Raw genomic sequence first — 26,553 nt, forward strand, 5'->3', positions numbered from 1 at the left:
CTGGGATTTCTCGGGGACATGAATTCCAGGGGATTGATGCAGCTCGTTTGGCTGCAGCACTGGCCAAGGAACCACCTCCTTGGTTCCTTTCTGTCATGTTTATGGCAGGAGAGGCAAAAAAAACCCCCATGTTTGGATTTTTGCTAATTGTTATTTGTGTTTGTGGAAGCCCCTCTGAGTGGGAATCCCCAGCCAGGTGTGTCACCCCCAGCTGCCAGGGGGTCACATTTGGGGATCAGCGCGTGGGGAGCGGGCAGGGATGGCCAGGGCCGGGTCAGGGGCTGACCCTGTGGGATTTTGGCAGGCATATCTGTGGGACAGCAACAAGGACCTGGTGGAGTGGCTGGAGAAGCAGCTGACGGAGGAAGAGGGGGTTCGCTCGGTCGTGGAGGAGAACATCAAGTACATCTCAAGGGATTACGTCCTCAAGCAGATCCGGAGGTGAGGGCTGCCCCGGGAACAGGGATTTTGGAAATCACCTGGGAGGGGGAACGTGGGTGCCCTTGGCAAGTGCTGCTGGTGGGGTCAGGGCTCACTCCAGAGCTCCGGCCATCCCATGTCCCGGGGTCCGCACGCTCCGGACTCTCAGGATTCCAGTCCCGTGTGTCTGCCACCAGCAAGAGAAGTGGCCAAAGAGGGAGCAGAGCTCAGCTCTCACAGCTCACCCAGTGCTGTATCCCATCTCCCACAGCCCCATATTTCAGCCCCCCCCAGCCTGGCAGAGCCGTTGGATGCTCTGGAGATGCCGGGGCTGCCGTCATCACTCACCTCCCTCCTCTCCCCAGCCTGGTCCAGGCCAATCCGGAGGTTGCCATGGATTCCATAGTGCACATGACCCAGCACATATCACCCACCCAGCGAGCCGAGGTCGTGCGGATCCTCTCCACAATGGACTCTCCTTCCTCCACGTAAGAGCTGCCCGTGCTCCCCCTGCCTGGTGCCGGTGCCGCGGAGGAGGAAACCGGAGCCGCCAACTGCCCTTTGTGTCTCGGCTGCGCCCGCCACGGGGAGGCTCAGGGAAACGCTGCAGAAAGGGACAGGTTTCTTTTTTTCGAATCAGGCTGACCAGGGGAGGTGTGTCCTCTGGCCAGGGACATGAGGAAAATGTATAAACACAAGCGCCTGCGGAACTGAGTCACGGCTGTCCTGCTGTACCTTATTTATTGAACGGAGCGGGACTGGAGCGGCGGCGGCTCCGCCGGGCGATGAAGGTGCTCCGGTACCGCGAGGCCTTGGCACGGCAGGGCAGGGGCTGTTGGGTGACCCCCTCCCTCGGGCCCCTGCCTGCCTCCCCTCCCACCCCAGCTCCACGCTGACAAGTGCCAATGTCACCCCTGTCACCCGGGCGGGCTCTGCCTCGTGGGAGCCCCCTCGGCCCCGTCGGGGGTGATTTGTGTGTCACACGTCTGTCTCGTTTCTTCGGTAGCAGAAAACCAGCCTTCAGCCGCTGTGGCCAGGGCTGTCCCCGTGCCCCCAGGAGGCTCCTGGGCTTCCCAGGGCTGCGAAGGTGGCGGGGCAGGATTTTGGGCGCCGACTCCCCGCTCGCTTTGCCTTTGTGCCCAATTCCTTTAGAACAGGTCAGTGAACTGTGGGAGAGGGCCCTTCTGGGAGGAGGTAAAAGAAGAGACCAAAGTGCAGCTGCTCAGTGTTTTTGCTTTCCCTTCCCTGCTTGTTTTTGGTGGATAACGATGTGGCAGCCCCACTGTGGGTGCACTCGCTCTAAGTGCTCATCCCCTTCCTATCAGTAGCAGGAGGCAGATCCAGCCAGCTGGGGTGAGAGGGGGGAAAGGATAGAGCCAAATATCCCAGTGGGGTTAGAACTGCAGAAGGACATCTCAGTCTAAGGATCTGAGGAGCTTTTCTCCATCTCCCCTCTCTGCTCTGGAGCTGGAACGGAGCTGCCTGTGCTGGGCTGGTCCTGGTGCAGGCTGGGGAGGGGAAGGGACTGTCACTCACCTGGGAAGGTGGAAATGTAAAAACAGTTGGGTTGGGTAATCTCATTCCAGTGGTCAGGAATAACTGTCTGGGTGGCAGGTAAGGGCAGTGCTGGGGTGGCAGCAGCCCAGGGCCCCCCAGGCTGACCCAGCCAAGGCCCCCAGCTGCTTCCTACACTTTTGTTATGTCCATGGGCCTCCTGACTGTAGCAAAAGTTGCCTGTTACGAACTTGGTTTGGGCAGTACCGGGCTCACGCCAGTGATGGTCTGGGAAGAATTTTGGATTTTACAGTCCCTCCTCCAGTACAGCAGGAATCAGAAGGGCTGTTTTTATGAGAGAATGAATCAATGATGCTGCCAGTGCCTCTCACCTCTCCTTGTTTCCTTCTGAAGTGCAATGCAGCCCTTCTGCCTGTGGGGCCAGTGACTGGAGGTGCCACACGGGGCTCACAGCTCCCCTGCCCGTGGCCAGCGGAGCTCGCCCCCCTGAAGGACTCGCTTTTTCTTAATAGTGAAGAACCCTAATTTGATTTAAAAGACTTTTATTTTCCACTAGAGCCCCCTGAACAAGCCCCAAAGATGCTTTTGCTTATGCCAAGCTGGGCTGCAGCAGGACATACGGACAGAGAATGTCTCAGCCAGGCAGGACCACTCGGGGGGTTCCTCCTCCCCGTCACCAGGATTTCCTGCTGCTGGTGTCACCAGCCAGTCCCTTATCCAGGACACCTGCAGGTGTCATGGGAAGTGTCCCAGTGCCCACTGCCCCCATCCCTTTGGAGCAGCCCCCCCTGTGTTTCAGTGTTGCAGCACTGGCTCGGGCTCCACTAAATGTGGGGGGAAAGCAGCTCCAAAAAACCAGCTGTTGGGTAACATCAGTGCTGGGTGACATCAGGGTCTGTCACCGGCCCTGGGTGTCCTGGGAGGATGTCTGGACCTGCCAGAGCACTGTCACCTGTGCTGTCCCCAGGCCACCTGTGCTGTCCCCAGGCGTGTGGGTCGGTCACCGGGTGGGGAGACACCCCCTGGGTACAAACGGTTCTCGCTGGTGCTGAAGTATTTCACTTACCTCAATTTCTTTTAATAAAAAGAATGAATTACACCTCTGTTGCCAGGAGTGGAATCTGTCACCCCCTGTCCTGGGTACCCTGGGGTTGCTCTGCTTTCTCTGGGGCAAGAACGGGGGGTTTATGTGGGACCCCTCAAGGTCTGGGGGGAGGATGGAGCAGAAGCTCCTCAGGGTCTCGGCCATGCCCCTCACCTGAGCCCTCGGGCAGGTCCTGTTCCTCCTCCATGATTTATTGTCACCTTTATCATCACAGTGACTGGGACCAACAGGGAAAAACCGAGCCCTGGCAGCTGCTGCTGAGGTGGTGGGAGAACTTCAGGGACCCTCCCCCAGGGACAGCTGGACTCGAGGATCTTTAAGATCTTTTCCAGCCTCACTGGTGCTGTGACCTGCTCAGCAGGAGGGGAAAAGACCCACAGGACCCTTGGCCGAAGGGTGTCCCCTGGGAACCTGCTCAACCTTTTGGGAGGTCCCCACATGAAAGGTGAGATGTTAAATTTGCCCACATGAGCCAACACAACTCCAGCCATTCATTTCTCCTGCATTTCTCGAACCAGAACCCTGATAGTTAAATACGGGGTGGTGGGGGGACAGACCCTGCTGAACTCCAGAATCACATTTAAAACTCTTTAGCCTAAAATATCTACATATTAAAATGCCAAGAAAAGACGTACCAGAGCTGTAAGCTCTCCAAAGCCCAAGATCAAAGTGCCATCATCTTTTAATGTAAACCTTTTGTTGCATCAACAGTCTTAAGAGGGATGAGAGACATCAAAATAAAAACTGAGACAAACTGGGGCTTTGTAGCTGTTTTTTGTTTTAGTCTCTTCTCTCAATTTGGGCCATGAAATAGGTCAGCTCCATTACTGATCAGCCTTCCCACAAATATTTAAAACAAATTGAATTGCACACCCAATACCCATCACAATTACGCCAGGCACAATAACTAAATTAGCAATTCAACAAAATAATTGGAAATGCGATTCTCTCCATTCCAGAGCCTCCCCCGGGGCTTTGGCCGATCTATGGGGGGAAAACTCTGCTTTACTAATTCTGCAGCTAATTAGAGACACACTTGTAAATGAAGTTGTTTGTCTGAAAGTTGAAATTCTTCGCCGTGGCGGGGTTGGGGGGGAGAGGATTAACACAACCCTCTGTCCCTCCCTCCGCACACCCCGGGCCCCAAAACGCTGGGCCGTGTTTTGCTGAGGTGCGGTGCCCGTTTGTGGAGGTGATAATTAGCAGCTGTATCATGAATTAATAAAGAATTAATATTCTATTGGGGGGGGGGGATATCTCGCTGTTAATGGGCAGCATTAGGAAAAGCTGGTGGAAATCACCCTGGTTATGTGTGTGTGTGTGAACAGCTCCGAGGGCTCTGACCCTGCCGTGTCGGACACTCCGGACCTTCCAGGGACTGGGGGAGCTGAGCCGGACTGGGGACACTGGTAATGCAGAGCCCACCCTCCTCCTGTGTTCATGCACCCCCTCAGGAGACCCTCCTGCTGTCCCCAGGCTCTGGGACGAGCCACCACTGGCCACAGGCAAGTCACTGTGCTCCGATGGGTTGTTCCCCAGGGATTACACGGGCTGCACTTTTTCCTGCAGCACATTCAAATCCAGGCACGGGCCCATTTTCCTGCCGGGAATCAGGGGCTGCCCTTACCAGCAAGGTCAGAGCTGGAACGGGGCCTCATCCGCCGGCCCAGGTTCTCGCCGTGTCGCCACGACCCAGGTGGTGGTGGGGGGACAGGGGGGAACAGGCTGCTTAAACACTGATAAGTGAATTCAAAAGCGTGCTTAGTGGGGCTTGGGCTCTTATCTCCTCAAACAATGCCGACGAGAAGTTATCACATTTAAAGTGGTTCATATTACCCTTTTAACATTACAGCCAGAATGAAAATAGAAAAAAAAAACCCACGGAGTGCCCTGGTGCTGCAGCTGTAGAGGACACAGGAGTCAAACGGGAAGGGGGTGGCACAGCTGCAGCCACAAAGAGCCCAGAGAAACAAACCCTGAGCAGGGCAGGGACAGGGGGATTTCTGCTAAACCCCCTTAATGTGGGCACCGACAGCACGAGCAGCCCGATGCCATCCCACCGACACAGCTGATTTTCCTGCCCTCGATGCCTCTCAGAATTGTGGTTGTTAAACCCTGAGATTTTAATCAGAGCACAGGGCCCTGCTGCTGCTCAGGGCAGCGCAGGGACAGGTCAGCAGGTCAGAGGTGCTGGGATGGCACAGGTCACATGGGATCCTGCCTTGTTGGGGAGCTGGAATTGAGAGGGAGTGGATGGAGGGGACAGGACATGACATTGCCAGGATTTCCCATGGGAAATGGTCACAGCTGGAGACCCCACAGCTGGAGCAGCCCAGTGACAGCCCACGCCGAGCTCACCAGTGAACTTGGGACTGCTCCCCTATTACAGGTGACCGAAAAATCAGCCCTTCCCTGTGCCCAGGACCCTTTGGCCCTTCTCCCCACAGCCCTGAACGGTGCTTTGCCTGTGCTGGGCATCACTGTGGGGCTCTGCTGTAGGTGATGCCAGCAGTGGGATCCTGAATCCAGCGGTGACAACAGTTTGTGTGTTTCCACCTGGACCAGAGCTGGGAGGGGATGGGGAGATGGATGCACCTCCCTGGGAGCTGCAGCTCTGCCCTGCTGTGAGAGAGCTGAGAGATTTACTCACCCACGAGACACGTGTTTGCCACCCAAAGTCAGTACTCACCTTGGCACTTTCTGGAGCCAGGGAAAATGAGATGTGTCTCCAGAGGGCAGGGAGGGAGCCGAGCCCGGCACCACTGAGGGGCTGGGAAAGGAGAATCTTTTTTTTTTGTCCTGTTTTTAACCCAGGATTTCCCACTGCTCAAGGGAAGCTGCAGCTGAGCTGGCCTCCCTCGCTGTGGTGGACTCTGTGCTCCCCATCCCACTGAGGTGTTGGGAAGACATTTATTGGGAGCAGGTGACTAAAGGGAGACTAAATCTGTAATGATGAGGTGCAGAAAGGATTAATTAACATCAGCTGCAGACAGCTCTGGGGACACAGTGAAGTGCAAAAATTTGGCTGCAGAGAATCTGCTAAGGGAAAAGAGGGATAAAACTGTGGAGCAACACATCCCATTCCAAGCAGAGGCAGGACTGGGGGAGCAGCACAGCAGGAGGTGAGGGAAAGGGGGAATCACTGCAAGGAGATGCAAAGGGGGATCACTTGGTGCACTCTGGGCCTCACCCTCAGGGGCAGCAGCACAGGGCACAGAGAAGGCTTCCTTCCCTGCCATCTAACCCGTTACAGCCTTAAAAAGAGATGCATTTTTATTTAAGCCTAATTAGAAAAAATAACAAAAAAGTCAAATTTAGTCACCTACTGCAAAACTGATAAAAACTGTAATTTATGCAGGGAAAAGCCCCCAAATCCCTTGGCTTTTTCAAGGTCAGGAATGGGGCAGGTGGCTGCTTCACTCCATCTCTGTGAAAGGGGACACTGGTGTGGAACGCCCGAGCCAGTGGGGCCCTTCCTGCACGGATCACACCGGGACAACCAGTTTATACAAACCATTTTAATGGCATCACCCAAAACACCACCCAGGGACAGGGCAGCTCTGTGGGACAAGCCATGCCAATACACACAAGATAACCTCAGTCTGGGACTCATCACAGCGGAATCCCAAATTCCCCTCACAGGATTTGATATCCCACCTCTACCCTTTGGCTACAAACCCCCCCAAACCCCTCAGGGGAGTCACCTCTGCCCAGTTTCACATTGTGCTGACACCCTTCAGCGGGCTGTTGTGGCCATGGAGAAGGCACAAAGGCTCAGAGTCACGACCAGCTGAAAGAACCGATCAATGCAGGGCTGCAAAATTCACCAGGAGGTTCCCAGGGCAGGATTATCCCCTGTGTTGTGGTCAGCAAATGTCCCTGTGTTCGTTCAACAGCTGGAAATGTGAACTGGGACCTCTTGTGCCTGCAGGGGAGAGCACCTTTGCTCTGTTTTAAGGCCCTGTTAATTATGTAAATGACATTTAAATCCTCTTGGAGAAAAATAAAGTCACATGACCAGAATGGGGTGTTTAAATCCCCCCCCAAGCCCCAAATCAAAATCTCTGAGGGTTTAACACAACTGTGGGGGACCCCCGTGGGGGGCTGGTGGTCCCTGCTGGGCTGGATTGTGTCCCTTCCCCCCAGCATTGCCCCCAGATGGCAAAATCAAGGTCAGGAATTTGAAGGAACAGTGAAAAGTGGGTTGTCTCTGGGAGGAAGCACTTGAAGCTGGGCAGGGTGGGTGTTCAGCCAGGCTCAGTGTCCCCACTCATCCCTCTGATTCAGGTTTGATGCTCCTTCAGGGAGGATTTTAGGGACAGACCAGAGGATGGGGAGACCTTGTCCTGCTCCTGGGCAGCCGGAGGGAGCCAAGGGCCCGATCCTAATTCCGCTCCAGCTCTTCACCATTCGTGACTTTTCCAAACAGAGACCGATAAAGCTCCGTCCTGGGGAAAGAAAAAGAAGGTGGAGAGGGAAAAGTTACTTCTCAAGGTCAACACGGAAAGAAGAGGCCGCCACAAACCCTCCCCTCCAAATGGAAAGGCCTCGTGTAATTAAAAATGCATTCAACAATCTTTGTTAATAAATACAGAGGAGGGGGGAAACTTGGGTGAGACCAATCCCAGGCAGCACAGAAATACGTAAACACCTCAGTGTGGCTGGAGCTCGGATCTCCAGAGAATGAGGGCTTCTGTAAGTTTGCCCTTTCCAGACAAGGCTCTTCAAGTAAGGAAGCAAGATTGAATATTTTAATGGGATGTACGAGGCCACGGAGCTGTGAGGAGGATTCAATCACAGCCTACGTGGGACTGTAATTTGGTTTTCAGACATTTTCTTGGACAGTGCTTGAGAAACAATGCAAATGACCCGGCAACAAGATTCCAATTAATAATATCCCACGTGCAGCAATTCTGATAACAGGAGCGAATTTCCCTTTAAAAAAGAAAAAAAAAAAAAAAAAAGTGGGCTGGTGTTATCTTTAATTTTAGAACCTGAGTTGGGGGAGAGTTATTTCTGAGTATTGAGGGAAAAACACGGGGAAGAGCCTTATTTTGTATAAATGCATTTTCTGAGGCAGCAGCCTTTTGTCACCGCTGCACACTCAGAGCAGGGGGTTGGTTACACGGGGGGTGGGATCTCCCCTTCCAAAAACAGTAACAACCCCAAGGTTATGAGCGAGAGCCAAGTGATCCCATTGCCTCAAACCACCCTAAAGGCATTCTGGAAAATCCAAGGGGGATTTGCTCCAGAACAGACTCCCCTCTCCGGGTCTCCAGGCCCTTCTCCCTTACACGTGAACTCATTTCTGACACCCCCAGCAATGTGAGGAAGTTCAAACACAACGTGTACACGCTGGGGGACCCCAAAGAAACCACCAAAGACAGAAGGAGCTTCTGTGTTTGCAACCAAAACCCCAGAGTGTTGTTTCTTTGCAGCCTTTCCCGCTGCAGGAGAACCCAAGGAGGAGAATCCCTCAGGTTTTTGTCCTCATTTTGGTGGGTCTGGAGCTGTCCTGTGGGTACAGGAGTTCAGGGATCGATGCTGGATTTGCTGCAATCCCACAGATTTTAAATAAACAGCCATTTTTCAGGCAGGCAGGGCCTGGGGAGATTTCAGGCAAGGATCTGTCTTTGGTGGCAGAGGAAGGTTTGCCAGCACTGACAGGCTGTGACGTGGACACCCCAGGTTTGGGGGGCACAGGGGGGTTTCTCCTGCACCCTACAACCTCATCCTCCCAGGCAGAAATCCAAGTGGAGCTGTTTGGATAATAAATCATGGACAGATCCCCTGGCAGAGAGACAAGAAAAGGAGGGAAATCAGGTAACCCCCAAACCATCCCCAAAACAGAACAAACATTTCACCCTGAAAAAATAAAAGAATAAAACAATAAAACAACACCACCTTTTTTTTTTTTCCCCTCTCTTTTCTCATCACCCAGGCTCCCTTTCTTTTACAGCCTCTCCCCTCAGCAGGATTTAACCATGCAGAGAGTAAAACTCATCAATCCTCCAGGTTTAACCTTGTCTCTGTTTCAATTCACCAGGGTAAGTGCAGATTTTAATACTTTCAGCCCCCTTAAGGCTATGCATAATGAACTTGGGTTTTGGTTAAAAAAATATCAAATTTCTCTCCTCCACCCCCAGATATGAAACATCAGACCTGAGCCACCGAGTTGGAACACCCCACTGCAAGTGTGTTACCTGCAGCTGCAGGAAAGGTGACTTTTTAGCACAAAGAGGTTCTGGAGGCAGCATGTGCTGAGGAATAACCTGTGCGGGTAATTAACAGCGCTCACACCTCAGGTAGGGAGTGTGGAAGGAGCAGGTCGATACAGGGGTCTTCCCTGAATTAAAATTTAACTCACCCTTTATTGCAACCTACAAAAGCAAGTAATGAGCACTAACATTTTTATTTCTTTTAAACTGTCATTTAGGCTGTAGAGGGGATAATTACCTATTTCCACTGTAGTAAGGTTTTATCACCCTTAGTGAGGCATTTTCTAATTTAATATTTTTACTGTATTATCATAAAACCTGTTTCTGGAAAAAAAATGATCACGGACCACGGAGCCATTTGCCATAAAACATGTGTGTGTAAGTACCTTGGCTTAATTATTTATGCATTTCTTCTGAGCTGGCTCCAGAGCCAGGGGACAGCACCCCACCACGAAAACTGGGCTTTTCAGGTCAACAATATTGTTTTAAAATGTGAAATAAAAGGAGCAGCTACTACTCCAGGTGGTGAACCTGGTGTGCTAAATGCCCAGTGGGCTCTTCCCCCCTCCAAACCCCAGGTATTGCTGCTTACACACATTTTAGAGGCAAAATCCTTGCAACAGAGAGCAAGGAAAAACACACACACACACAGAGTGAATATTAATTGCAACAGCACATTTCATAAATCTATAGGAATCTTCAGCATATAAATCACAAAAATTCTAAACAGAAGCCCAGGAAGGTACTTTGCCCACCAAATGCACAAAGGGGGAACCAAACATGCAGCTGAACGTGGGAAAAGCCAGTGTGTTGTGCTATTCTCTGTAATTACAGGCACGTTGCAAAGTCTTTTTTCTAAACATAATTCTGTGAATTAGTAGAAGAACAATATTAAGGGGGAAAATCCAGTTTCTGGATTTTTTTTTTCTTATTAAAACAGCAACAGTGCTCAAGCCACTTCTGTGCTCTTGTAGTAAAAATACCCTCCAACCAATTTCTCTGCCTTTTCCCTTGTACCCTTTACTTCTTCTCTTCCTCTACCCCAAAAAAAGATAATTTAGAATATGCCACAAGCAGTACTGAAATGACTGTATAACCCATTCCTCCCGCCATCCTCCAGTGGGAACTATGAATTTTTAATTCACAAAAACTGGAAAAAGACAAATCATGAACACCCATGAAGAAAGAAAGCATGAAAAAATGGAAAACACACGACTGCTGATGAAAACTGAAGTTGGCTGATTGTTTCCTTGGAAAACTTTCTGTCTGCACCCTAAGAAATGTTTCATCCTGTGGTGTGAAATTCAGGTTACTCAGTGCCCAGCAAGCAGAGCAGGTAACAGGAAGATAAGATAAAATAAAAAGATAAAAACAAAGCTGAAGCTTTTTATTTATTAATAAAAATGAGGTTTTTTTCTTAAAAAAATGAAAGGAAAGGAGCAGCTTCTCTGGGTGAGCTTGGTGTGCTAAATGCCCCCCTCCAAATCCCAGGTATCAGTGCTACACACACTCTACAGGCAACAGAAAAGAGACCAGGAAGACAAAACAAGCTGGAACCATTTATTTTTTAATTTCTGGTGAAAGGCTAAAGCAGTCTTAGTTTCTGATTAAACCCCAAACCAGCTGGCTGTGGGGTCTGGCTCTGAACTCCCACCCCGCACTCCCCACTCTGGCTCTGCAGCCACAAACCCTGGGGGTGCTGGGTGATGTGGAGACCCCCAAAGCAGGGCTCAGACCCCCCTGGTGGCACAGCGAGGACCCTGGGGCTCTGTGCCCAGCCCCACGAGGTGGCACTCATGGCACTCACTCCCCTCCCAGCCCCTGAGCGCTCAGCTCAGCCGTGACCCCCCGGCCCTGCCCGTGACCCCCCGGCCCTGCCCGCGCTCCGAGGGCTCCACAAAGGTCTCCTGCCATTCCCTCCAGCCCAGGCAGGTCGGGATCAGGCCCCCACCCAGCCCCTGCAAACGCTTTTAGCCCCACGGCTCTGAATTATGGAGGGTGACATGTGACCTCCTGCTCGTCTCCCGAGAGCAGGCACGAGATTTATAAACGGTTCACAAAGCTGGTTCTTGCCCTAAACAAAGGGAGGCTGCACAGTTGGAGAGGCTGGGTCTGGGAATGGGGAGTGGGAGGGCAGCAGGGAGATGAAAGGCTGGTGCCAAACACAGCTAGACCTGGGGTTCATCCCTGCCACCAGTTCTGCACATTCCCCTCACAGCATAACCAGCCTTGAGCTCGGGATACCATTAATAGATGGACCCTCTTTCATCCTGACTTTGGTCCCAACTGCATTTTCTTTGGAGCTTTTACAGCACAAAGCATAAAAGATGTGGGCAAATGGTTGTAGAAGCAGCAAAACACAGGGATGTGCAGGCAACTCCAGCCTGCTCTGCTGCCATGTGTTCCAGCAGCTGGAATTTCCCCATGAATTACACCAAATGCCTTCCCAGTCAGTTTTTGGATGGGTATTTGAGCAGAGAAGCCTCTGATGCTGCATGGGAAGTGCCCTGTGCAGGAGAGCAGGAGGGGACCATTCTTTGTGCCCCTTAATGCCCCATATTCCTGGGATGATTTCCCTCTTTCACAGCTTGCCTGTTTTATAACAGATTTGATGCAGGAGAAGACAAATTGTCTCACAAAGGAAAGACGACAAATCATCTCGCAGCCCTTTAACAGGTTATTTTTTTTCCTTCCCCTTTAAAAAGGAAATTTCCATACCAGAGGCGCCTCTCTCCTTACAGGGATGTCAGACATCAAGCGTTGGGACAGGGTGGGACAGCCCATCCACGCTGGGTCACCACTTCACCCTGCCAGCCAAAACCACACAACCCCCTGTGCAAACACCAGCCCTTCTGACACCGTGGTTCAAGTGACTCAGGGTGTCAAACTGCACCTCCATCAGCTCATGGTGAAGGCCAAGTCAAAGGTTGGGGGGATTTTTAAATGAAAAAAAAGAAAATGAGACACAAAGGGCAGAAATTTCAAGGCCAGGTTGGATGGAGCTCTGGGCAAGCTGGTCTAATGGAAAGTGTCCCTTGCCCACGGCAGGAGGGGGAATGAGATGATCTTTAAGGTCCCTTCCAACCCAAACCATTCTGGCATTCTGTGATGCCAAAGTCACAGTGCCTCAGGATGAAGCCAAGCAGGTTTAGATTCACAGGTCATGTTCTTTGTTTGGTTTCAGGCTCTCCTGCAGCTCAGGTGTGCAGCAGGTTACACAGCACCTCTCCAAGAGAGCCCACACGTCTCCCCTGAGGGGGTTCCTCCAGCAGTCCCAGAGCCCAGGCAGGAAACTCCCCCTTCCACCCACGGCCTCGTGCCAGGAACACCCCAAATTCCCTAAAACATCAGAGCCCTGCACCCTCTGAGACTGCCCTCCATCTTCATGCTCCCTCCCTTTGTTTCCCAAAACAAAGCCAAAGCAGGACAGCCTTTTTCCAGGCTGTGCCCGAATAAACTTACAATCACTTTTCTCACACCAACACCCAGGTTTGTGCCGTGCAGCACAGAAGCCACTGGCTTAGCTGTTCCAGAAAGAAGGGCTTTGCTTCCTCTCAGGAATTCTGTGCTGGTGAAGGTACTGGATTGACAATCGCAGAGCCCAAATTCCTCCATTAATCCCATCTCATGGTGTTTTAATACCCAAAGTACAAAGTGAGCCAAGTTAAAGGCTGGTATCTCACCAACCTTTTTTTTTTTTTAAATTTTTTTTTTTATTAAACTCTTATGTCATATAAGTAAATTAATCTTTTAATACCAGGATTTCCTACTACGTACCCCCCTCTGTTTGCAGAGACACGCTGTGACAAAGCAACCGCGCTGAAGTGAGAATGCTGATCGGGAAAACACACAACGTCCCGCCTGGATCCGAGGGAAATGCTCTAATCCAAGCAGCTCTCTGGCAGCTGGATAATCTGTGAGTTAATTCAGCCTCCCAGCAGGCTCGTGGAAGAGCAGGAGCAGGCTGGATGCTCTTGTGCCACACATGACCTGAGGCCAACGGGGCTGTGGAGGCAGGGGATTCATTTCCTGCACTTGGCCGTGGGATTTCGAGAAGTGATTCCTGCCCTGAGCCCAGTTCTGCTGCATTAAGTCTGCACTTCCAAAGTCAAACACAAAATTGTGACCATCTGCTAAAGAAAAGAAAACCCTGTGTCGAGGAAACGCTGCCCTACGAGGCTGGGCAGGACACGGGAGCTGGAAGGAGGGAGCCAGGACACACTCATGCAGGTGCCAGGGACAAAAAAAGCCTCTTCACCACAAGCCAACAGGTGATGTGGCTGAGCTCACCCCAGAGGTGTACGAGCAGCGCTGCCCCAAGGTAGGGACAGGTTGTGTAACTGGGCAAACACAGCACGGAAAGGTCTCAGAAGAGCAGGAGAAATTCCCCCAGCTCCCAGAAAGGCCTCCCGTTGTGGTGACACTGCTTGGTTTGACACAGTCCCAGCAGGGCCATCTTCTTCCCTCCAATTTGGCTCATAAGGGATGCAAATTCCCCCTCCCTAATGAAGATCCATTTGCAGAGGTACAAACCAACCTGTTCAAAACCCGACCTACCCTCCCCACCTTCCCCCAGTTACGAATCCCCGCTGGGAATCTCAGCGTGCGCTTGGGAACACGTCTCCTTTGTCCTGCCTGACTTTCCTGCAGAAAAGGCTCCTTTTGCCTCCCGTTCTGCACTGGGTGCCATGTTTAATGATGATGTATGGGTGTCCTTTTCCTCGGCGCTGCTGTGGGGAGGGGGTCAAACATGTGACACCGCCAGCATGTGTATCAACAGCAAATTATAAACCGTGTCAATCCAAGTTAATGCAAAGCTGTAATCCTCTTTAACAAGAGATCAAATCAGTGCCATGAGTTATGTTCATTCTGTAATCTGATAAGAAATAGAGTGAGTCTCTAATAAAAGAGTAATGAGAGCCCTTAATGATGCTGTTAAAAGGTAGCGCCAGTTAAAATATTGCTGTTGTTCCAGCTGATTAGATCACTGTTGCATATTTGCACAATCTTGTTTTACCTGTCAGAATAACCTGAGTCATCTTGGGAGATAAAGGTGTTTGTACCAAACATCTGTGTCCTTAAAGGACGTCTCCCCTGCAAGTCACCGTCCTCCAGAGGTGAAATTCAGATGTTCATCAAACTTCGCAGTAATTTGATATTAGACCTTGTTTTACGGTGTCTCTGTTTAGTCTCTGTTCCTCACACACACGGACAGTGCAGAGATCTGAAGATCTGTAAATCACAGCTGACAGGCAGAGAGAATAAAACCCAAATCCACACACAGCTCCTCCCAGGAACACAGGCTTTACCTGACCTTGCCACAACAGGGCTGTGCATTGGATCCACTCCTGCACGGACTGAAAACACCTCACTTGGAACAGACTTGGAGGCCTCAGCAGGTTCAACCTTAGCTCTGTCCCAGACCTTCTGTGTCCCCTTTGGCCATTCCCTAAGGCTCTTGCCTGAAGGATTTCTGGACCCAAAAGCCTTTGGAGATACAGGCTGTCATCTCCCTGCGCCCCATTTCCCAGGGTGTAAAGCAGAGGAGACTGGCCTGTTCCCCACCTCATGGCCACGGGAAAAACCTATTTCCAGGCAACTCCAAGAAGTGACACCCACATGATACCACCCTCAAACCCAGGAGAAATCACAGCCAACCCTGTTCTAACCCTGAGTAATTCCTGCCCAAGGCAGCTCCCCTCTCCTCTGGGCGACCACCAGAGGTTTGCCTTCAGGTCCCTTGTCTTAGGTCAGGCCATTTACATAGCAATGACCTTGGACCGATTAGAAAAACCTTGGCCCGAGAGGACAGTAAATGTGTTAAAGTCTATAAACATGTATCCCAAGACAACCATAAAAATCACTTTCCAATGTATGTTTTAAAATACTACCAAAGAGGGGTTAAAACAGAGGAGGGCTGGAGGCCACCAGTGTCCCACACATTACACCGTAATATATGTGAGCACGGGGTCAAACAGCCATGCCCATGCATAGGGTGCATGGAAAACTGGCAAGGGGAAGATTAATTGCTTCCACCAGTGCTATTATTCCAACCAGCAGCAAGAATAAGAAAGAAAGTGGCAGTGATGTTGACAAAGGCAGTTATTTGACTTGCATGTTCCTCTCCTCGAACTCGGGCTGTAAAACAATCCTGGAGTGACTGTTCATCCCCTTCTCTTCCCAGTGCTCAGGCTGCTCCTCCTCACAGGCAGAGAGAGAGCTGAACCCAAACACCTACTGAGGCCCCTAATTTTCAGGCACTGACCAGTATTTTGAATATGTTTTATGCCTGGATGCAAACACAAAAGGCGTAAAGTGGGGAGGAAGCTGATGAGCAGCACCCAGGTTTTCACAAGGGTTCCCACCCAAATGGGCAAGGGCTGCTGCAATGAGGAAGCACAAATTTGTTCCCAAAGCCCACGTGGAACAGGACAAGAAATAACAGGCCTAAATGACGGCAGAGGAAAATTTAAGCTCAACATCAGGACTAAAGCAGCAGAGAAGTGCTAAAGGAAGACTGTGATGCCTGTGATAGGCATGTTCTTTGTGCTGCAGGTAACCAGCAGGCATTTTGGCAAGTGAGAAAAGCTCGGGTTTCTATTTTTGAGTCTGAAACAAAAGCTTTCCTGCGTATGCTGAAAAATTAAATACCACTAAAATCACTATTACTAAACCACTGCTTTTATAACAGGCCCATCTCACCAGCAGCTCTCTGTGGCACAGAGCAATCAGAACACAGGGCAACCTGCTCAAGGTCACCCAGGAAGCCACTGGCAGAACAAGGCACAGAACCTGCCCAGCCTGACTCCATCCTTGCCCCATCCACACCCAGGGCTGCTGATCTTGGCAGAGTGGGATCCAGCTGCCCACACGGCACGACCCCCAGGCACGCCCGCTGTGTGACACATCAACACGTCTAACCCAGCACAGGAGCTCGGTGCCTGCAGTGCCATCAGCAGAGAGCATGGAAAGCCTCCAAAGTGACTCATAAACTTAATGTCAGGACTAAGTTCCCGCAGTCAGACAATGAGCAGCAGCTGCTGCTGCTGCCGCCGAACGCTCGCTCGGTGACACGCGCGAGCGACGCAATAACCTGCTCGATGTGGGTACAACAACACCGGCACACACCCCCAGGGAAACAAATGTCACCCACTCTGCCCCCACCACGGCGAGAACTGTGAGGACAGAGCCTCACACGGACGGGCTGGAGCAGTTCTGGGGGTCAGGCACCGTGCTGGGGGCTCGGGGTGCCTCCCGGGGAGCGAGGGGTAGCAGGATGGCAGATGAGGATGGCAGAGGAAGGGGAGCTGAGGCCCGAGAAGGTTGTAGCGCAGAATGACCCCCCTGTCCCAGCTGTTTGATGCACTCCACTCTTGCTCTGGCTGGCTGCAGGATTTTGGCTCACAGAGCACATTTTCTGTGCAACTTTCGGAACACGAGTGAGTGAGCGCGGTGGACTGTGAAGGAGGAGGCAATGTCACCTCTGGGGACAGCACGCTCAGTGTCACTCCTGGATTATCAGTCTCACTCTTTTTTTTTTCACCTCCCTCTCCCTCATACACCCCATGGGAGCTAAGCTTGCCTTGATTTTGGGGGCACAGCAGGGGTCTGCAGCCTGCAGGACAGTGCAATAAGTACTATATAACCACACCCCAACCTCATTCTAAATTCCTAAAGCATAACAATAACCAGTCAACTGGACATAATACTGAGAGAGAGGAATATTGCAGGCATGCAGATTATTAATGAAAATGGTACCAACTGGTTCTTCCCGTAACACATTTGCCACCCGCTAATTGCCCTCGGACCAGAAGATGTGGGGAGCAAGCAGCACATCTCAGAATTGTTTCCACCAGGAAACTACATCTATCTTGCCCCATCCTCTGATCCAGGTAAGGGGTGGAAGAACCGAGCACTTTATATGGCTGAAGCAATAGCTTTCACCCTGCACCATGTTTATTTCTGTGGTGAGAGGATCTAAACAATATTAAAAAACTCAGAGCAGCTGGGGTTTTTTTTCCTCACTTGACAAAAAGAGAAAAAAAAAGGTAAAGAAACTCTGAGAAAGATGCATGATGAAATATCACAGGTCTTATGGACACAAAACATCTTAGCCCCAGCTTACTCCTTATCCAGACCTCTGTGCAATCCCCCAAAAGGCAGCAGCCAAAGAACAGCAGGTATTTGGTTTCCATTTCGCAAACAGACAAATGACATCTCTCCCTCACAAAGCACAAACATGTTCCACAACCCAGGGGAAAGATGTTTCTCAAGTTTTCTACATCCATTCACTGGAAAAATTATTCCACCTCCTTCCCACAAAGAGCTTCAGCATTTCGAGATGCAGCTTAAAAATGTAATAAGAAATGTGGGTGGATATGTAGAAGAGCTGTTTGGTAACTCTGCACAAAACTTTATGGATATTTTCTTTACTAATTAGCACATTAAATCATAGTTTTACAATAAAATTCCTCATTCTTTAAATAGACATAAACACAAAGAACATTTAGGTCTTGAGTGAATCTTGACAGAATTATTCCAATTATTAACTAATCTAAGAAAATGCACATTAGCCAGAATCTGAAGTTGCCATTTCTGCTAGAACACAAGTTCTTTTTAAGTTTTGGTTATACCTGAGACCACCAGGTAACTTGGTTGCCTCTTTCCAAACGAATCCCTCCAAACTGGATGATTACAAAATCGGAGGAGTTTTAAAAGCAGGAACCAAAAATGTGGGTACCGAGATTTATGAAAACTTCTTTGTTTGGAGTCACAGCAATTAAGAGAGCGAAAGCTCAGCCAGGCTTCCAGGACAGATGTGACCAAGACACCCAGGCTATGATGCCAGTGACAAATGGTGAACTGATAAGAAGAAATGGAGGGGGCGACAGCCTGAAGAACAGGTCAATATCACGCTGTCATGCAGCCATTTGAGAACCATAATTAATCTATTACTCACCTGGCATCATCATTCATTGTGCAGTGGTCAATAGGTGCCATGAAGCTCACCAGCTTGCTATGCACATGATACCTGAGGAGTGCAGGAAATAAGCAGGCAGCACATTAGTAACTATTAATGAAAAGGAAATGTTGCTGCTTGACTAGAACCACTCCAGCCCCCTGAAAGGCAAAGCACTGGCTTTCCTGGGGGCTGATTCCTAATGAGTCACCGGTTGTACCTGGCAATTCCCCTTCCCTCTTCCTTTCTTACAACATGGACACAAGAATAATCAGATGATACAATGAACTGAACAGCCAGCAAATCCTTTTTTATCCCAGTGAGGAAGAGGACAGGCAGCATCCATTAATTGTGTGTGAGTCCCTAATCAGACTCCCAGACAGACAACCCTGAGAAGTCAGAGACACACACACTCCTTTCCAACCTTCCATTCAGCTGGCATCTTAATCACCTTCTGGAATCTGTGCCCAGAGCCCACTGCAGGCAGCAGGAGCGTCAGAGCATCAGACCTTCTCCAGCATCCATCTGCTACCAGTTCTTCCTTGCTCTGTGGTATGCAGGGCCCTAAAGGACATCAAAATCCCACTCTGCAGCCATGTCCATAGCTGGAAAATCTTACCCTGAATAGCTTACAAATGGAGCATGTAAAAACAAGGGAAGGAGAAGACAGCAAAAGGCCTGTGCAAAGATGAGATGGGGTATATTCTCATCACTGAAATATTTCTGCAAGCTGCCCTGCACCCCCAGACACAGGATCTCCTCACCACTTTCCACACTGTAGTGCATTTCATGCCTTGTACTCAAGGACACAACATCAAATTTAACAGGGTACTGAAAACCTCCGAATGGAAGTGGCTTTAAACCCTGTGTCTGAGGGCAGGGGATTCCAAACCACTGGTGTGCACTACCTGCCTACCCCAGCCTGCAATGTTTCATCCAAGCTGCTGCTATTTTTAGAGCTTGACAAATAGCAGGCAAAAGGATTCACTAGCATTTGCCCAGAATCACCTTTCCACTCTGTAACCTCTGCACTCCCTTTTGTTTGCTTATGCAGGAACATTCCCTCGAGGGGATTTTCAGCTCACAAGCCCATTTCAGAGCGGCTCTTCAGGCACAGCACACACTCACCCTCACACAAGGGCTTCTCTGCACAATCAAGTCTTTGTCAGTGGTAATGGAAGGAACTGCCCTGGCCCGATGCTGTAATGATGGAGGCAGGGAACAGGCACAGCTGAGCAGGGCTAGAGCTGCCACAATCGACAGGTCAACAGCCCGGGCTCTGAAACAGTTCCCTTATGAGACACTGCCACGGATTTACACAGATCAAGGCTTACACTGACACAGCCTGGCACGGGGACGTGGCAGTTCAGGTAAATTCTCTGACACGAGCTGTTTGTCCACATCTAATCACTGCCACACCTTTTAAATCAGGACTTTAAAAATCCCAGAATCCCACTCTAGCAGATACAAAATATTTCATTTCATTCACAGAATGCTGCAGCAGGACCAGAAATCCCTGGCATGAAAAGCAGGTGTGCAAACATCACTCCTTCCAGGTCTGCCCCAAGAAAGGGCACTTCCCAGTGAGGGGCAGGAGAGTTTTAGGCACCAGGTTTCTTAAGCTTGACTGGGGAGTGTTTGGATGAGTTTATTTCCTCAATGCCCAAATTTCTCTGTCTGTGAAGGGGACAGGTACTCGTGTCAAGTGGCAGACTGACTGCTTCTGAAAGCACTTGAAGCTCCTCAGCCCCTGCAGTAAACCAGCATATTTTATCCAAACATGCTGTAATGTTGAAGCTTTGCTAAAAGGGAAGGATAAAGGAGACAGATCTAACTTAGCATTAAACACTTTGCTCTCCAGGATCTCAAAGTCCTTCGTGATAGCAAATTTAAGCATTGCTATTCCAGTTTTAGACAAGGAATAAAAAAGAACAGAGGGAAAGGGATCTGTCTGGGGTGACACCAAGTCTCTCACTGGAAGAACCAACTAATTAAAAACAGCCATTTGGGCTCCACTTGCCTATTCTGAAAAGAAGCTGCAGCTTAACTTGATGTTGATGCTAACCACAGACAATGAGAGTTTTTGCTTTTATTGTTATTTCCCCTGCAACTTTTATTTAAAGAAGCAAGAGAAGGCCCCTAAGATGTAAGAGGTGACTGGTTTGGTGAGATGGCTGCTCTCCCAGGAATGCTGAACACACACACTGCACACAAGGAGAGACTTCCCCATTACTCCTGGAGCTTTACGAGTCTGCCTCAGTTGTGTGATGTTGTCAGTAGTTTTGACTGAATCATGAATATATCCAATTATGTGTGATGCTGACAGAAAGGAATATTGATAGTCAATAATTATGGGCTTTTCAGGCCAACAAAGTAGCTCTTCCCTCTTTCAATAAATTATCTCATGACATCTATCTTAAAAATTGCTATGCCAGGCCTGACCCAGACTGACTCCACTGACTTTCTATCAGATGCCATCTAAACTCAGGATTTATAGTTTACTCACAAAAGGATGGTTAATGTCGCAGATTTTTCAGGAAGCAGAGCAGCTTTTCAGCATCCTCCCCCACCACAAATCATGCAGTCATGCTAAACTCAGGGAGACTGGGAGATCTGCTCTGCAAAGGGGGGAAACTCGGCTCTCCAGGCTGCCTCCCCCTCCACAGGGAAGGTTCTTCCACTGGCAACACAACCAAGTTCAAGCCTAATTAGTGATCCAGGAGTGAAATGCTCCGAAGCTAAACAGAGCTGTGATGTGACTTATCAATAAAGGGAGATTGGACACCAAATTCCAATTGGCAGTCAGTGGCAAATAGAGATCTACCTGAGGCAGTTCTGCCCATCTTCCCCTGAGCTGCTGTCCGGTTTTTAGTCAGTGAAATATACATTGCACAAGAGGTGTTTATTGGCTTTCACTCGAAATTACGGCCCCAAATTGCTCAGAGATGTTTGAATGCCCCTCTCTGGTGCTTCCTGAGGCCAATAAACACTCCTGCCACGACTGATCGGGGCAGTGCCCACAGGCTGCCCCAACCAAGCCCTTATTCCAGGCTCAAAGAACATCAGGATTCCCCAGAGCAAGAAATCCTGCCCTAAAAGTAATGAATCAGCACCCCAGAGCCAACTAGACAAAATCAGAACTTGTCACCCACCGGATTCTCCTCCCTTTACTGGCTTTCCTGTCCACCTTCTTCTTTATTTTGCTCCTCAGCTTCTGGATGGCCAGCCACTGCCTGAGGAATGGAAAACAACAGGTGCACAACTTTCAGAGCCACCAAACACCTCCAGAAACAGTCTGGTCCCCAATAGTGTTGAAGGTTCCTCTCCTCAAACAGAACTTCTTCGAGTCAACAAAGTTTCCAGCAGGGAGAAACCTCTCCCACTTATAAATAATTTTTTTTTTTTTTTTTTACTAAAAGGAGCGTCATCTTACCTGATTTATAGAATGAAAACTCGACATCAGGGAAAAAAATCTAGCAAAATCCAATTACTGCAATCTTAATATAATCTTAATTACTGTGATCTATTTTATTGTAAAGTCAGATAAATGTACAATGTAATCACTACTTAAATGCAATTTTGTCTATATCATGTTAAATTATAGTGAATAGCTTTCCATAATAATCCAGATGTACACAAAATAAATTTGACACGTTGCACTAAACTTTGGGTAATATTTTACAAGGAGAAAAGTTGTTTCACCATCACAAAACTTCCCCGTTGCATTTTCTTCCCCTCTCCAAACATAACCCCATGGGTTGTTTCAGGGGAGAGCCCAACTACAGCATTCCCAACTTTCCTTTGCTTTTACACTTCTCTAAAGTATTTAAATGTACACTGGTTATTTAAACGTACACTGCTCATTAAGTGGCACTTGGAAGGTTCTTTATTTTCTAACTCCAGAATCAAACAGAGAGACAGAAATACCTGGAACAACCCTTTCCAAGTGGGAAGCACCTCCAGGGGATCACACATAAACCAGGGCACAGCTCACAAGTCAGACTGTGTGATCCATAACTGAGGAATACGTTACAGAGGATGAGCTTCCTGACTAATGCCATGCAGATTTCAGAATTTCTTAGGTAATTTCTTACACCCAGATGCTTTTTCCGGATCAACTCAGTACTTTTCCCTCTCCAGTGAACCGGACTGGAAGCCCCCAGGTGATTTTGCTGGAATGCAGTGCTGGGAGGAAGGCAGTGATGTTACAGACAACTCCCTCCTTACCTGCCCATTGCCACCTGGTCGTTGGGGTCCAGGGAGGTGGTTTTACGCTCTATCAGTTCTCGAAGGAGCTGCAAGAAAGACAAAATTCCCATTCACAGCCCAGCAAGGACATGTTAATGCAAACAGGCCCACAGGTTTCTCGGAAGAATTAGCTGCTAAGTTCCCAAGGGCCTCGTTTTTGGAACTCCCTAGAAAACCTCAAGCCAAAAACTGAGGCCTTTTTAACATTTCCTCTGCACAAAGAGCTTTCCAAGGGAAAAAGCCAATGGCTATGGTAAATGTTTGAGTAACTGTGTGTCATCTCCCTCTTCCAAAATGTCCCCATGGAGTATGTGATTGGGGCATAACACAGAAGGCCACTACAAAGAGTTTCTGTACGCAGTTTCAGACGGATCCAGGAGTAGTTTAATCTCCCCTTCAACACAGGCAGACCTGCAGGAAGAGCTGAGCCCCACAGGTCTCACCCCAGGCTTTGTTTGGGGAGGGCAGGGGGGCACTGAAGCACTTGCCCAACAGAAGTCAAGCCCTGCTGGGCAGTAACACTGAGGAACAGCACAGCAAAACTACTTTTATAGCTAGAGCACGAATGCTCAAGCAGGCTTTTCTATTTCTTTTTGTGTCCTGAGGGCTGGGGTTTGTCCTTTTTTGCTTCCTGCAGCCAAAGAATATTGTGAACAGCCTTTCTGGATAGTTGACTGGCGCTGTATGTTTATCACCACTCACTGTCAGCTCTACGTGCTGTGCCTTGGGTATCAGCCAGGATATTAACACCAAGAACAGAAATAAACCCTCCAAAACTGAGGGGCACTGATTGGTTTAGAGATGCCAACATTTCACCACCCAGTGAAGTTACTGCCTCAGCTCAGAAGCACCTGAAACAGCCCCACCTGGAAACCAGAGTCCAGGCAGTTCCACAAAGCCAGTGGGGAAGAAAGGATGCAGGATGCTTCTCCTCCACCCTATACTCTCCTCTCCTTCAGGACATACATCACATTACAAAAAAAAAAAGTGATTCAAACATAATTAAAAACCTGCCACTGCTTTTTTTTTTTTTTTCTATTTTCTTATTTTTGGAGATCATTACTGCAGCAATTACATTAAAAAATTCCAGGAGAGAGGCCACTGGTTTATTATCACTAGAGAACAGCAAGCTACTTCTCTGCCCTGTTTATCTGATTGATTCCCAACATCTTTCTGGCACACAATCTATCAGTTTATCTCTCCCACTTCATCACAGTCACTCCTGGCAGCTAAATACAAGATCCAAATCCAGTGCTACACAGACATACGACACAGTAAACCTGTGTAACACCGCCACTCTGTAAACAGCTGCCCTTAAGGCTAAGCAGAAATGGGATCTTGGTTTCTAGTCAATATTCTGTCAAAAGCAAGGTGGGAGGGAGGGTTGGAACAGCAGTGAGAAGTGGTGCAGAGAGGTTTTAGTGGTTTCTTCCTGTTCCAGCAGTAAGGTGTGTTTACTGTCTCCTCTTATCTCGTTCCCCGGCACGAGGCACAGGGAAAACGGCTGAGCAGAGAAGGCACACGGAGATGGTCACACACAGACATCCCACGCTCCCAGAGAATTCAGCAGCAGGACATTCCCAGAAGGACTTGCTCTTCCTGGTGGCCCAGAAATTCACAGACCAGTGGAAGGTGTCCCTGCTCATGGCAGGGGGTGGAACTGGATGGTCTTTAAGGTCCCTTCCAATCCAAACCATTCCATGACTCCAGGATGCATTTTTGGGGCAGGTTCCTGTACTGGTTTTTTTGACCTTGGCACTGACAAGGTCTTCCACTGTTCCACATGTTCTTCCACAACAGTGTCAACTGCAGGACTGGGCACACTGCTGGGAAGAGCAGAGGGAGGCAAAGACGAGGGATAAGTAAAATAAAGCAGGAGCAAGAGGGAAATTAGGAAACAGGAAGAAAAGCTGCAAAGCATCTTGTTACATCTAAACAGCATGTGTCTGGAGCTGAAGTTATAAATCATGCTAACAATGGTTACTAAAATAAAAGTGGATGTAGCCAGAGGCTACCACTGAAAAAGTCAGCCCAGGCCTCGCTGCCTTTGGTCTTTAAGGATTTGATTAGTTTTCCGCTTTCTAGTTCAGAGTGTTGCATTCAGCTCCTGCTCCAGAGCCAGCCAGGGCTCAGGACACAGAGGGAATGATAAATTCATTTACTGAATAAAGCCACACTGTTTTCCCAGCACAAGACTTAAAACACTTCCGAAGCTGCAGTATTTCATTAAGCTCGGCGATTCTGGTTAGAATTTATTAGTCAAAACAGAAAACTCTCATCAGACCCCATATATTCCATTAGGAATGATATATGGTGTCTCCCAATGTCTAATTATTAACTAGGAAGTGTAAGTAAATCACCATCAGCGTTAAGCCCTGATGTGTGAAGACTGAGTCTGAGTTAGGCAATTTCGGCATCACAAGGCTTTGATTTGAAACAGATCCTATTTTGCTTTCCCTCCTTCACATCTTCCCTGAACTTCAAAACCCCCACTCAGCTCAGTCTCCCATGGAAGCAAACACAACTGCAAGGAAGCACAGCCACGTCCAGCAGCTCAGCTGCCAGCTTTTCCTACGGAAAGCTGGAACCAGAAGGACCAACTGTGTCGGGCGACGTGGAGCAGAAGGAAGTTTCTAATCCCAGTTTGATTTTCCCTGGAAGGAAGGGGTGATGTTTGCCAAGAGAGCTCCTCACGTGCCTGCTTCTGAACTCCACAGCCAACAAAACCACCCCAACCACTCTCACCAGGCAGAACCAGGCACTACCAACCACAGGAGGGAAGAAAAGCCCGTGGAGGTGGTTTGGGGATGGTGGCGTGGTTTGCCCAGACCCACAGGCTGGGAGCTGACTGTCCTGTGCCCTGAGCACCCCAGAGCTGACAATCCACAGCTACTCACAGTGTTCCCACAAGAACAAGTCTGAGAGCTTCCAAAGCCATCAGTATTCACCCGCCCCAGCTGCCACCAAAGCCAAAATCCACAGCGGAGTCAGGAAGTGCTTTCTCAAGAACTCACCTTAAAGGGCCCCCTGTCCACAGCAGTTAAAGAGATGCACACAGAGTACACTGCACGAAATTAGAGGGATTTAGAAATGCCATCGGGGTGTTGTTCAAGGGTAATAGAGATTCATTTCTCATTTTAGAGGTCAATTTTCATTTTAGAGGTTAGGTCTCATTTTCATGCACTATCTATCAGCGTTTCTAATACTACAGTCGCTGACCTTTCTGATTTGCAGACCCCTAAGAATTTCCAGTTGAGACAAAGAGACAAGGATGGCTGAAATCCTGACAAAAGGCTCACTTGTCTTAGACCTTACAGAGCAAATCAAATTAAAAAAGGAAAGTCCATCTGTAGTATATCAAAGGCTTGAGTTTACAAAGCTTAGATATAAAATTGGAACAAAAGGACTGATTTTTCTCTAGTGTTACTAAAACCTTCCAGGAAAGCCAGGCAAGGCACGGGGTCACTTGTGCCACAGCGCATCAAAGGCACCTGCTCTGTCTTGCAAGTGGCACTGGTGCCTTTGAATTCCCCGAGTCAGGTGTGCCCAGAGGTGAGCACAGCTCTGCCAGGGTCCCTGAGTCAATAATAAGAATAATCTCACACAGGTCTGACAATGTGCATTTGGAAACAGCTGCACACAATGCAAAAGGAGAGCCCTGGGCTGCTTCTGCCAGCTCAGTTGTCTGCTGGAAGCAACAGAAACACAGGAAGATTCCACTGTCTGTGGATTCTGAAACAATGAGAAAAATGGGAGAAACCCAGACTTGGGTTTACCAGCAGCTGCTTAAATTTACTAGAACACACTGTCACTCCTAAAAATAAAAAAATATTCACTTTATTAGTGAGGAACTCTGAAATATTTGCAAATGTGTGTTTGTTGCTAGAGACAGTGAATGCACAACTACTGTGGTGTGCAGGTCTTTTTTAACAGTTTAAAAAGCAGGTTTTTTAACAAAATCACTGTAGGAAATAAAGAGAGAAGCTACATGCAGTTTGTTGAGTCCAAGTAAAGATGTGCACCACCACATGCTTTTCCTCTCTCCTGGTGAAAATGCAAAGTCACTCCTGAACAGAAAGTTGTCAAAG

At 49.1% G+C, this 26,553-nt stretch overlaps 2 protein-coding genes and 1 long non-coding RNA gene across 9 annotated transcripts in view; 2 read left to right on the forward strand and 1 right to left on the reverse strand.

Annotated features, from left to right (window-relative positions):
- Window positions 1–3,790, forward strand: part of ACACA (acetyl-CoA carboxylase alpha) — a 109,328-nt gene extending 105,538 nt beyond the window's left edge. For all 6 annotated transcript variants that reach the window (XM_027883801.1, XM_027883800.1, XM_027883802.1 and 3 more), the window contains 2 exons: window positions 305–441; window positions 786–3,790. In XM_027883801.1, the coding sequence (XP_027739602.1) occupies window positions 305–441; window positions 786–912 (264 nt within the window). In that variant the 3' untranslated portion in view covers window positions 913–3,790. The remainder of the gene's footprint in view (window positions 1–304; window positions 442–785) is intronic.
- Window positions 3,791–7,054: 3,264 nt separating this feature from the next.
- Window positions 7,055–26,553, reverse strand: part of AATF (apoptosis antagonizing transcription factor) — a 43,488-nt gene continuing 23,989 nt past the window's right edge. The window contains exons 9-12 of the mRNA XM_027883806.1: window positions 22,445–22,512; window positions 21,370–21,450; window positions 18,218–18,289; window positions 7,055–7,488 (exon numbers count right to left, since the gene is read on the reverse strand). Coding sequence (XP_027739607.1) covers window positions 7,425–7,488; window positions 18,218–18,289; window positions 21,370–21,450; window positions 22,445–22,512 — 285 coding nt within the window. The 3' untranslated portion in view covers window positions 7,055–7,424. The remainder of the gene's footprint in view (window positions 7,489–18,217; window positions 18,290–21,369; window positions 21,451–22,444; window positions 22,513–26,553) is intronic.
- On the forward strand, window positions 8,782–10,926 carry LOC114057477. Of its 2 annotated transcripts, none has more exons than XR_003571227.1 (3): window positions 8,782–8,863; window positions 8,982–9,087; window positions 9,187–10,090. It is a non-coding gene; the product is annotated as an uncharacterized LOC114057477 (long non-coding RNA). The 2 variants fall into 2 exon arrangements; XR_003571228.1 differs by adding an exon at window positions 10,750–10,926 and having other exon boundaries at window positions 8,788–9,087; window positions 9,187–9,836.

This window comes from Empidonax traillii, unplaced genomic scaffold (assembly GCF_003031625.1).
Source record: "Empidonax traillii isolate 1590-97213 ecotype Southwest subspecies unplaced genomic scaffold, ASM303162v1 scaffold135:size1941959, whole genome shotgun sequence".
In the NCBI taxonomy this organism is placed as follows: Eukaryota; Metazoa; Chordata; class Aves; order Passeriformes; family Tyrannidae; genus Empidonax; species Empidonax traillii.